Below are 12081 nucleotides of genomic sequence, written 5' to 3'. Positions count from 1 at the left end.
TCAATGACAGTCCGCTACAGTATATACAGTGTCTTGCAAAAGTATTCGGCCCCCTTGAACTTTGCGACCTTTTGCCACATTTCAGGCTTCAAACATAAAGATATAAAACTGTATTTTTTTGTGAAGAATCAACAACAAGTGGGACACAATCATGAAGTGGAACGACATTTATTGGATATTTCAAACTTTTTTAACAAATCAAAAACTGAAAAATTGGGCTTGCAAAATTATTCAGCCCCCTTAAGTTAATACGTTGTAGCGCCACCTTTTGCTGCGATTACAGCTGTAAGTCGCTTGGGGTATGTCTCTATCAGTTTTGCACATCGAGAGACTGACATTTTTTCCCATTCCTCCTTGCAAAACAGCTCGAGCTCAGTGAGGTTGGATGGAGAGCATTTGTGAACAGCAGTTTTCAGTTCTTTCCACAGATTCTCGATTGGATTCAGGTCTGGACTTTGACTTGGCCATTCTAACACCTGGATATGTTTATTTTTGAACCATTCCATTGTAGATTTTGCTTTATGTTTTGGATCATTGTCTTGTTGGAAGACAAATCTCCGTCCCAGTCTCAGGTCTTTTGCAGACTCCATCAGGTTTTCTTCCAGAATGGTCCTGTATTTGGCTCCATCGATCTTCCCATCAATTTTAACCATCTACCCTGTCCCTGCTGAAGAAAAGCAGGCCCAAACCATGATGCTGCCACCACCATGTTTGACAGTGGGGATGGTGTGTTCAGCTGTGTTGCTTTTACGCCAAACATAACGTTTTGCATTGTTCACAAAAAGTTCAATTTTGGTTTCATCTGACCAGAGCACCTTCTTCCACATGTTTGGTGTGTCTCCCAGGTGGCTTGTGGCAAACTTTAAACAACACTTTTTATGGATATCTTTAAGAAATGGCTTTCTTCTTGCCACTCTTCCATAAAGGCCAGATTTGTGCAATATATGACTGATTGTTGTCCTATGGACAGAGTCTCCCACCTCAGCTGTAGATCTCTGCAGTTCATCCAGAGTGATCATGGGCCTCTTGGCTGCATCTCTGATCAGTCTTCTCCTTGTATGAGCTGAAAGTTTAGAGGGACGGCCAGGTCTTGGTAGATTTGCAGTGGTCTGATACTCCTTCCATTTCAATATTATCACTTGCACAGTGCTCCTTGGGATGTTTAAAGCTTGGGAAATCTTTTGTATCCAAATCCGGCTTTAAACTTCTTCACAACAGTATCTCGGACCTGCCTGGTGTGTTCCTTGTTCTTCATGATGCTCTCTGCACTTTTGACGGACCTCTGAGACTATCACAGTGCAGGTGCATTTATACGGAGACTTGATTACACACAGGTGGATTGTATTTATCATCATTAGTCATTTAGGTCAACATTGGATCATTCAGAGATCCTCACTGAACTTCTGGAGAGAGTTTGCTGCACTGAAAGTAAAGGGGCTGAATAATTTTGCACGCCCAATTTTTCCGTTTTTGATTTGTTAAAAAAGTTTGAAATATCCAATAAATGTCGTTCCACTTCATGATTGTGTCCCACTTGTTGTTGTTTCTTCACAAAAAAATACAGTTTTATATCTTTATGTTTGAAGCCTGAAATGTGGCAAAAGGTCGCAAAGTTCAAGGGGGCCGAATACTTTCGCAAGGCACTGTAAGACTCTTACAGTATATCAGAGTCCTGTATCAATGACCGTCAGCTACAGTATATCAGACTCTTACAGTATATAAGAGTCCTGTATCAATGACAGTCCGCTACAGTATATAATACTCTTACAGTATATCAGAGTCCTGTATCAATGACAGTAAGCTACACTATATCAGACTCTTACAGTATATCAGGTTACTTTTACTTCATAACTCCAAAGTAACAATACCATACATTGCCACACTGGCACCATTTCATGACATTCTCGCAATGCATTGCACAACAGGTACATACTGTAATAACTAATTATAACCAGGGGCTCTATTCAATCTGTATTGGTGAAGCATTACAGATTGCGTGATAGAAATTTAGCAGTTTTTTCAACACATCGGCAGGACAGAACGGCAGCGTTTGGTATGCCGACATGGGCAGTGTTCACAATGAATGCAGTCTCCACTAACGCGGGAACATTGCCCTTAAATTTCAGCATGCAGTACCGCTGAACTTCCGCAATATGGATTGAATAGAGCCTTAAATCAGACATAACATGTCATTGCCATAAAATGTTTTACTTAATCATATCAGCCGATTCTTGTAGTGCCTTTTTTTCTAGTAATTATGCAAATGACTAGGCACAAGATCTACAACAAACTGCTACTGTAGGTGTTGCACCCTCATGACATAAACCCTCTGATCTTTTATCCTACGCAATGTGTACAATAGGAAACAAGTTTAACCTTTGCTAATTAGGATCCCCTTGGAACTTAAACATTAGCTTTCTTACATGGCACATATTGCACTTTTACTTTCTTCTCCAACACTTTGTTTTTGCATTATTTAATCCAAATTTGACATGTTTCATTATTTATTTGAGGCTAAATTGATTTTTTTTATATATTATATTAAGTTGAAATAAGTGTTCATTCAGTATTGTTGTAATTGTCATTATTACAAATAAATAAAAATAGGCAGATTAATTGGTATCGTCTTGTTTTGGTCCTCCAATAAATCGGTATCGGTATTGGCGTTGAAAAATCCTAATCGGTCGACCTCTAATACCTTCCCATTAATCGTAGTAACATTCCAGGAATTGAGGGTGGAGGGGCTCTGAAATTTTGGAATGCTCTTAATTAACCTTTTACTGCAGTGGGCTAAATCAGGGTCACACAGAGTGTTTCTTGGTAGTTTTAAACAAATCTACTTTTGTTTCAAAGTATACACCTCACACACATGGCTATGGGCTTAAACATAAGACACATGTACCATGTCAGATAACAGGAGGTTGGTGGCACCTTAAATGGGGAGGACCGGCTCGTGGTAATAGCTGGAGCAAAATTAGTGGAATGGTATCAAATACATCAAACACATGGTTTGATGCCCTTCCATTGGCGCCGTTCCAGACATTGTGAGCCGTCCTCCCCTTAGCAACCTCAACAGTGTCAGATAAAATGTAATACATTTTAACTCTACTTTACAGTATGAGTTTGCATCCCAATATTACATCACAGAAGACTGAAATGTAACAAAACCAATGTTCGGTGGGTTTTTTGAAATAATGTTTATTAATTTTGAAATTATTAAATTTTTAACTAATATTCCACCCATGAGGCCACGAGGTCATTTGACTGCAGGAAAGCCTGCTGGAAGTCAGACCGCTAAGCGGAGAGTCAGGAATTCCTGATGGATATCAATACAGCTCCTTTGTGTTGAACTGGAGGTACAAATCCGAGAATGGCTCTGACGTTTTGCTGTTTGACTTTGACCAGCATTTAAATGACCCATCACGGCCGGACAGCAAATCAATTTATTAGGCAGTAATGTATGTAACCAGAGGTCAATCTTTTGTCTCATCTACAAACATGCATTTTCACAGTTGTGATGAGTTTGTGTGTGTGTAGTGTTGTTATTCCATCGTGTTCTGCCTCAGAACCCCTGTGATCACAGCTCTAGAGCCCCAAAGGCTGTGTGTATCATGTACAGTGCCTTGCGAAAGTATTCGGCCCCCTTGAACTTTGCAACCTTTTGCCACATTTCAGGCGTCAAACATAAAGATATAAAACTGTATTTTTTTGTGAAGAATCAACAACAAGTGGGACACAATCATGAAGTGGAACGACATTTATTGGATATTTCAAACTTTTTTAACAAATCAAAAACTGAAAAAATTGGGCGTGCAAAATTATTCAGCCCCCTTAAGTTAATACTTTGTAGAGCCACCTTTTGCTGCGATTACAGCTGTAAGTCGCTTGGGGTATGTCTCTATCAGTTTTGCACATCGAGAGACTGACATTTTTTCCCATTCCTCCTTGCAAAACAGCTCGAGCTCAGTGAGGTTGGATGGAGAGCATTTGTGAACAGCAGTTTTCAGTTCTTTCCACAAATTGATCAGTCTTCTCCTTATATGAGCTGAAAGTTTAGAGGGACGGCCAGGTCTTGGTAGATTTGCAGTGGTCTGATACTCCTTCCATTTCAATATTATCGCTTGCACAGTGCTCCTTGGGATGTTTAAAGCTTGGGAAATCTTTTGTATCCAAATCCGGCTTTAAACTTCTTCACAACAGTATCTCGGACCTGCCTGGTGTGTTCCTTGTTCTTCATGATGCTCTCTGCACTTTTGACGGACCTCTGAGACTATCACAGTGCAGGTGCATTTATACGGAGACTTGATTACACACAGGTGGATTGTATTTATCATCAATAGTCATTTAGGTCAACATTGGATCATTCAGAGATCCTCACTGAACTTCTGGAGAGAGTTTGCTGCACTGAAAGTAAAGGGGCTGAATAATTTTGCACGCCCAATTTTTCAGTTTTTGATTTGTTAAAAAAGTTTGAAATATCCAATAAATGTCGTTCCACTTCATGATTGTGTCCCACTTGTTGTTGATTCTTCACAAAAAAATACAGTTTTATATCTTTATGTTTGAAGCCTGAAATGTGGCAAAAGGTCGCAAAGTTCAAGGGGTCCGAATACTTTCGCAAGGCACTGTATGTATGTTTGTGTGTGTGTGATCACAGCTCCAGAAAGGCTGTGTGTCTATTTTGTATGTGAGTGGGTGTTTAGGTGGCAGGCTTTTACTATGTGCAGTTCAAGCCTCATTGATCAATCTATGGAGCACTTGTGGGTCTTTTTTAAAAGAGGGGGGTGTCACAGTTTGCCTGATGGAAGTTTGGTGAAGCTATAGTGAGCTCCATCGAGTCTGTTGCAGAGTAGGCTGTGGGGGAGGAGGGGTTGATCCTCCGAACATCACTTCATAAATAATGCTTTGAATAATGCAGTCAGATAGAGCTGGTTGATATGGACTGAAGGGACGTGGTAAAAATAGAAAGAACATTTATTATAATGGCCATGCTGGCCTTATTGAGGGGTCCGATGAGCCTAATAGAGGGTATGGAGGGAGAGTGGCAAAGAGGAAAAATCAGATCTGTAACTGCACTCACATTAATGTGCAAATCTATGGTACACATGAGTGCATTGGTGTCTCTGCATGAGTCTCTTAATACTGCACTATCTATATAAAATGTTGCTCTAATATAAACACAGGATTATAATTCAAGCTAAGGGCTAGGGACTGGAGAGATCAGCCTCCACTCTGAAGGTGCAAATGCACTGTGCTCGCTGGCTTATAAATTTCGTGCTGTGCTTTCTATCAATCTCCCCTTTAGTGTTAATTTGAAATTAGAGGATTTTGGTTTGCTGGGCTTCTTCTAAGGGTACAGTGTATTGAACGATGCACTTCAGTCATGGGTCATTCCAACTTACAAAGCACAAGAAAGAGGATTTCTACACCCACTCAGAATATTTCTGTAGTTACTAACTGTTGCAATTAGCATTCCTATAACATTATTTTGTTGAAATACAGTTTGATCTCTGAGAAATTAAGCTAATTGATTGCGCCACAATTGGCCATATTAATTTATAGTACCCAACATCCGATTTGGACCACACTTCTTCCTACCAATATGTATGTTTTTTTGTTTGTCAAAAGCCACCCACTGACCCCCCACACCCCAAGCCAATCCCACCCCAACAACCAGTATATAGTAGAGCGGACAGGCTTGAATTGTGAGGATGACCACACAATTTATTTTCATCCTGATCCAAATCTATTGGTTTTCTACCAAAAGTTGCAAAGAAAACCTTATTATCTATTTAATAAACACAAGAGACCAGCAAAATGTATAAAAGAGCATAGTGGTATAGCAGGAACAGTGGCAAATAGTGGTCAAAACCTGGTACGTTTAGACTACTTTATGGTAAGTAATACAAGTGACTTTAATTACAAACGTATCTGAACGGGGGGGGGGGGATGTCACCAGATTCACAGGGAATACATGAGATAGTATGAAGAAGCAATATTCCAAGCCACAGCTTCATACTACTTGTCAAACAGAGCACTGATACTGTATACTGTTGTTGGGGTGGGATGGGCCTTGGGTGTGGGAGTCTGTGGGTGGCTTTTGACCATTTTGGGGGATTTTTTTATGTTTTACTCATTGGTAGGAAGAAGTTTGTTCCAAATTGGGTACTATTTGGGTATTATTTGTATTGAATATTATCTGAATCCTATCAAATAAAATTGCACATTTGGGTTCAATCAATTAGCTTACTATCTCAGAGATTAAATTTAAACAAAATTGTATTTTCTGAATGCCAATCGGAATGCCAACCCATTTCTAACTACAGAAACAATGTCAGAACAATCTGAGATGGTGGTTGTCATAGCTTGCTGAAATTACATGGATACACTCTTCCTACTGTGAGTACTGAGGGGAGAGATGTAGAGAAAGAACACAAGACAGACAAGAGAGGAAAATAAACACAAAAAAGGCAGAGAGAAAGAAACACAACAATGACAAAGAAAAAAGAAAGACCCGTGCCAGGTCTTAATTACTTTGCACCTCTCCAACTGTCAAACTACCGTCACATCTCCTGTTTAGCATTAGACCACAAATTGGTCACAAACCAATTCACCTCCAAGTTTCAGGGGTTAAAGAAAGTCCTAAAAACGTGTCCTTAGGTAATTACAACAGCTATTATTGTTCTATACCCAACTCTTTCGGGCCCCACTAATGCTGTAGTTTCTGGAGTTTTGACTAAAGGACTGAACTTGTATTTATTTTCGCAAATATCCCTCGGTACTCCAAGGGAATGCTGTTCTTAGGATTCTTCAGTGATAGAACTGGGGTAGAAACATTAGGAGCCCATCCCATCCCTTCATTGACGTTTGGAGAAGTACTTTTTTCACAAAAAAATCCACCTTTATGATAAATTATTGCAATCTATCATCGCATTTGCAGACTAATGTAAGACAGCTTACTGTTCCTGATGAGTAGATTGGATGGTCATAATTAAGGCTAACATAACCTACTCACTGCAAAAAAAACATCGGAACAATGCCTGCCTTCTCGTTTCTTGCTCAGCCCCAGCTAGAGGATTTTTTAATTGTCGTTGTAGTGTCTGGAAAACATTTGACCTTTAATAAACAGATTTCATGCAATTCTACAATGCTTTACATGACTGGAGACATTAGCCAAATCTTTCATACCACAAAAATGACAGGGTAATGACAAACAAAAACATCCTCCTCTTGAGTGCAAACATCTAATCTAGGCCTACAAGAAGGGGAGATACAAAGCCGTTGTACAATTACTATCTAGTCTTGAGGACTAAATTTGTATCCTAAAAAAAAAACCTTCCAGTGGCACTGACTCACCCAATGCTAAAGACATTGAATATGCACCAATGCTCTCCGCTAAGTGCCAATAAAAAGGCTACTGTTGATAACTAAAGACTTTCGTGATTCAAAAGGAGAGATTGTTTTTGAAGAAATCCAAAAAATAATCAAACTTTATTATTAATTATTACAATAATGGAGATGGTCAAAGACCACCTTAAGTGATCACCGAGAGACCAAATAGGCAGGGCTAGGTTACAACTCTTCCTAATCCTCCTGAGTCTCCATGACAAAGAACAGATATGTAAAAAATATGCAAGGGTACATTGTGCTCTCACGCAACAGACTACAAGATTTACATGGTGCCAAATGTCTGTCTCTAGGTCATTTACTAATAGTTTATACAGAAATACTAATGTAACATAGGACACTAGGTCCTTTCCTCAAATGATGAGGTCCAGTGTCCATCTGCGATGTGGGAGAAATAAACTAGAGGGAGGGTTTGCCTGGCACCTGCAGACAGAACAATATTTCACACAGACACTAATCATTGAATGGAATGCAGTCTTTAGGTTTTATCACCAAGACATCGTAAATCAAATGTCAGCATTAAGCCTCAGAGGCTCCTCAGAAGAATAGACGTGTGAAAGTACTAATATAAAAATATATTCTAAATATAAAGTAATGTGAATAATATAATGTTGTAATTTCCACCACAAGAGAGTTTCTTTGTCTTCTCTTTTGTGTTTTTTTGCATTTTGAAATATTGCGATAGGCCTATGCCTATTTTTTTTGCTTTTCACTGACAGCCGGACAGAAGTAATTACATAATTTTGGCAAATGTTATTCAATTTACTTTCTATTAGACGAGCTGCCTATGCTTGATCCTTCAACCTTCACCTCATTGTTGTAGAGAACAAAGGTATCTAGAGATTTGGGATTCAAATAACAAATAACATTACCCACTGTGATCTCCCTTCAAAGCGTCTGTGTCTGGTGTAAAAACAACATCTGTCAATTCGACTACTTAGCCGCATGAGTTGAGATGAATCAATGGTGCATTATCAGAGCATGCAGACACACCACAGGACGATTTCAGCACACTAACTCCTCAATCTTTCCTATCCAATAAAAATGAAACAATAAGAATGGAGTGAGATTTCCCCACTCGTTTAAAAAAAGTGTCCTTTAACCACTTTCAACTATTCATCCCTCTCTCGCCTGTCCCCCTCCCTTCATGTGTATCTGAATAAGCAATTGAAAAGATTGGTGAATGTAATTCCGTTCTCCTTGGGGGAAAAAAAAACGATATGTTTGTCATGTTGCATTATCATGACCGTGTCTTATGCGTCTTTCTTCAAGGTGAGTTGCTGGTGGGTCGAGCCGGACTGGGTGTCCCACGAGGTTACTGGAACTTCTCCTGGCTGGCCGAGGATGAGCTAAACTCCCCCAAGGCCGTAGCGCCAACGTCAGGTGAGCATCTAGTTAGCGTTTTGTTGTCAGAGCCTCTAAGATTAACTGACAGGCCCCATCACTCTTTGTCCCAAAAAGATGGCGCTCTCTTTATGTGATGTGGCGCTTGCCGTCAGCTCTCCAACAACATCCATAACCATCTCAGTCTCGTTCGTCCTTCGCCCTCTGCGGTTTTGTTTTTCACCATCCCTGGCACATTTAACAATTAGCAGCCTCTGGGATGTTCTTTCTTGAAGTCTCTGAATTTGAACTGAAACAAGTTTAACTGAAGTGTAACTTAAAACCAGTGTTAGTGTTTCAAGTGTTACTAAAACAAGGAAATACTCTGAAACAAGTTCTACTGAAACAAGTGTTACTGAAACTCAGGTGCAATACATGGATATACACTGAGTATACAAAAAAATTAGGAACACTTTCTATGACAGACTGACCAGGTGAATCCATGTGAAAGCTATGATCCCTTATGAATTTCACCTGCTAAATCCACTTCAATCAGTGTAGATGAAGGGAAGGAGACATGTTAAAGTATTTTTAAGCCTTGACACAAATGAGACATGGGCTGTGTATGTGTGCCATTCAGAGGGCGAATGGGCAAGAGAAAATATTTAAGTGCCTTTGAATGGGGTATGGTAGTAAGTGCCAGGCACACCGGTTTGTGTCAAGAGCTGCAACACTATTGGGTTTTTCGCGCTCATCAGTTTTCCTTGTGTATCAAGAATGGTCCACCACCCAAAGGGCATCCAACCAATTTGACACAACTGTGGGAAGCATTTTGAGTCAAAATGGGGAAGCATACCTGCAAGCATCCTCGTAGAGCTTGACACCTTGTAGAGCCCATACCCCGACGAATTGAGGCTGTGATGAGGGCAAAATGGGGGGGTGCAACTCAATATTAGGAAGTTGTTCTTAATCTTTTCTACACTCAGTGTATGTCTGTCTATATATCCATTATAGCTTGGCTTCTTACAGCACATTCAAATCACTGGGACTCCAAGGGTTCAGCCAGGTTGAACTTTCACCCTCGCGGACCCTCAGAGGTCAGAGGTGGTTTTGTAAGTGATAATTCAGAGATGGCTGGCACTAAACTGACACCGCATACTGTTTATGAAGCGCTTCCCTCCCTGTGACTCCCAGGAACTTTGGCTCAACCACCTGTAATTGGCAGCTACGAGACACTAATTGGTGTCACTCTAAAACGGGGCTCCATTTTGATTTAGAGGGAACTGGCCCGTCGGCCCGAAACGAGCGCCACCCGTGTGTGCTGTCATTCTATATGGGATGACAGAAATGTCCCTCACCCAGTGACGTCCACTCACTCACCCCCAGAAAAAGGAGGGGGGGGGGGGTGTGTTTCTAATTAGCACTGTGCCTTCGAGATTGATGAATCAGGATAGTTAGCTGGCAATGAGAAAGACAACATCTAGACATGAAGCGCAAATGACCAAAACAGCTCGGGAATGAAACAGAACCAAAACAGCTCGGAGAATGCTTCCGCAAATAAGGCCCTTGTGGGTTGAGGGAAATCAAATCTTAATGGTGACCAACATATAGTAGTTGACTCTCACTAGAATGTTATGTGTGATGACAATGTGTATGGGTTTGGCAAATGTTCAGTTGCAAAAAACAGGAGGCGATTGTGAGATACATGAGCCTTAATACAAAAAGTAATAAAAGCCCATCTTCAAAAATAATATATGAGAAGAAGTGCTAGGATCAGGTCCCCCCTGGCCATATAATCTTATGATGATCTAAAAGGCAGAACTGACCCTTTATCAGCACTCATCCTCTGACTCTGAATACGGCCCCAGAGCTTTAACCATGACCAGAACACTTAACATCTTTGGCAAACCTATTGCATGGTTGAAAGCATTGTCGCATGGGGTACTGTTGAGCGCAAACAAACAGTGCCTTCTGTTTGCTATTCCGAACCAATACTGTACCTACAAGACGAACTATAATGTCAGTTCGGTGAGGAAACAGGCAGGGGTGCACAGTGCTGATAGGGGCAGGCTGGAGAGTGGAGCCGAGTGGAGGGAGGAAGGGAATGGAAGAGGGTGGTGGCCGGTGAGCACTACTGTGCTTCTGCAGGCCTGGTGATAGATCTTAGCTGTCTCCACAGCATCTGCTTGGCGCTGGCATTTATTATGGCCACTTTCCACCAGAAGCATGGGCAACCCCCCCCCCCCCTCCTTCCTTCCTTTCACTTTCGCCCTCTCTCTTTTCCTACTTCAGCGCTCTCTCTCCAACTCTTTCCAGATCGAGATGATTGTCCCGATTCAGCCAATGATTGCCAGTGATGAGACAGACCCAAATGGACACTTGTGGAGTGGTCCACTATAAGGGGGGGGGGGGGAACTCATCGTATGTAGTGGGATTCTCAGTTCTTGAAGAGTCACAATTTGAGCCACAACATCTGGTTGGATGTTTGACAGTGGGAATTTATGGAGACTTACAGACAGAGGAGCTTCCAGCGAGCTTCAAGCGGTGCCACTGTGTCAACACCTGTCAAGTACGGTTGAATGATCAATACCTGGTGTTGCGAGAATGAAACACCATCCTCTGATCATCATCCAACCTCTTTGTTAATAGTTGACCATTCATCCTCCCTTGTGTCTTTACCTTTTCTCTCTCTCTCTCTCTCTCCCCAACCTGCCCAAATCGTTTCCCCTCATCTACTACAACCCTAGGTTGAGGCCACGCATCCAGGCAGTCGCCTCGGTAATAAATTGAGAGCAAGATGGGTTTTTGATGGAAATCAATCTTCAGGTAGAAAAAAATAGAGCAAGGACCAGATGATTACCATAAATGTTTGTTCCCCCAGTGCGGCTGTCTGATCATTTACGCTTTATTTCATTTATCCTATCCACATCTTGTATTGTCTCCTCTGTCTGTCAAAGAGGACTCACTACTCATCTATTCATCTGTCTGTCTGCCTGTATATATATTTGACAGTGTGGCTCCATCTCAGAGGACAGTGAATGAGTTTACCCTAGAGGAACCAGGCCATAAAAAAGTGGAATCGAGACATAAAAGCTGGAGCCCACAAGCGATTCAGTAGTAATCAAGAACAAACATATTCATCATCCCAGTTAAATAATTCACAAGCACATTTGTCAAATCGTTTTCAGGATGCATCGGGCACTGTCGAATGCAAATACATGAAGTGTTTTTCGATTTGAGAAAAATGTGCGTTTGATGCCTGGCTCAAATGTAGCAATTTAATTTGTATTCTAAATCAAGATAGCCACCTTTGGTATGATTCTAAACAACCCCTGACTCTGAAAAGCAGCA

At 41.1% G+C, this 12081-nt stretch overlaps 1 protein-coding gene across 1 annotated transcript in view; it reads left to right on the top strand.

Moving 5' to 3' along the window:
* LOC110504172 (ALK tyrosine kinase receptor-like) overlaps positions 1 to 12081 on the top strand; it is a 629320-nt gene that overhangs the window by 209309 nt on the left and 407930 nt on the right. Inside the window, exon 2 of the mRNA XM_036962248.1 lies at positions 8680 to 8790. Within this exon, the coding sequence (XP_036818143.1) occupies positions 8680 to 8790 (111 nt within the window). The remainder of the gene's footprint in view (positions 1 to 8679; positions 8791 to 12081) is intronic.

Source organism: Oncorhynchus mykiss, chromosome 25, assembly GCF_013265735.2.
Source record: "Oncorhynchus mykiss isolate Arlee chromosome 25, USDA_OmykA_1.1, whole genome shotgun sequence".
NCBI lineage: Eukaryota > Metazoa > Chordata > Actinopteri > Salmoniformes > Salmonidae > Oncorhynchus > Oncorhynchus mykiss.
Note: the sequence above shows the minus strand (reverse complement) of the source record. Positions and strands in the feature narration are given on the sequence as shown.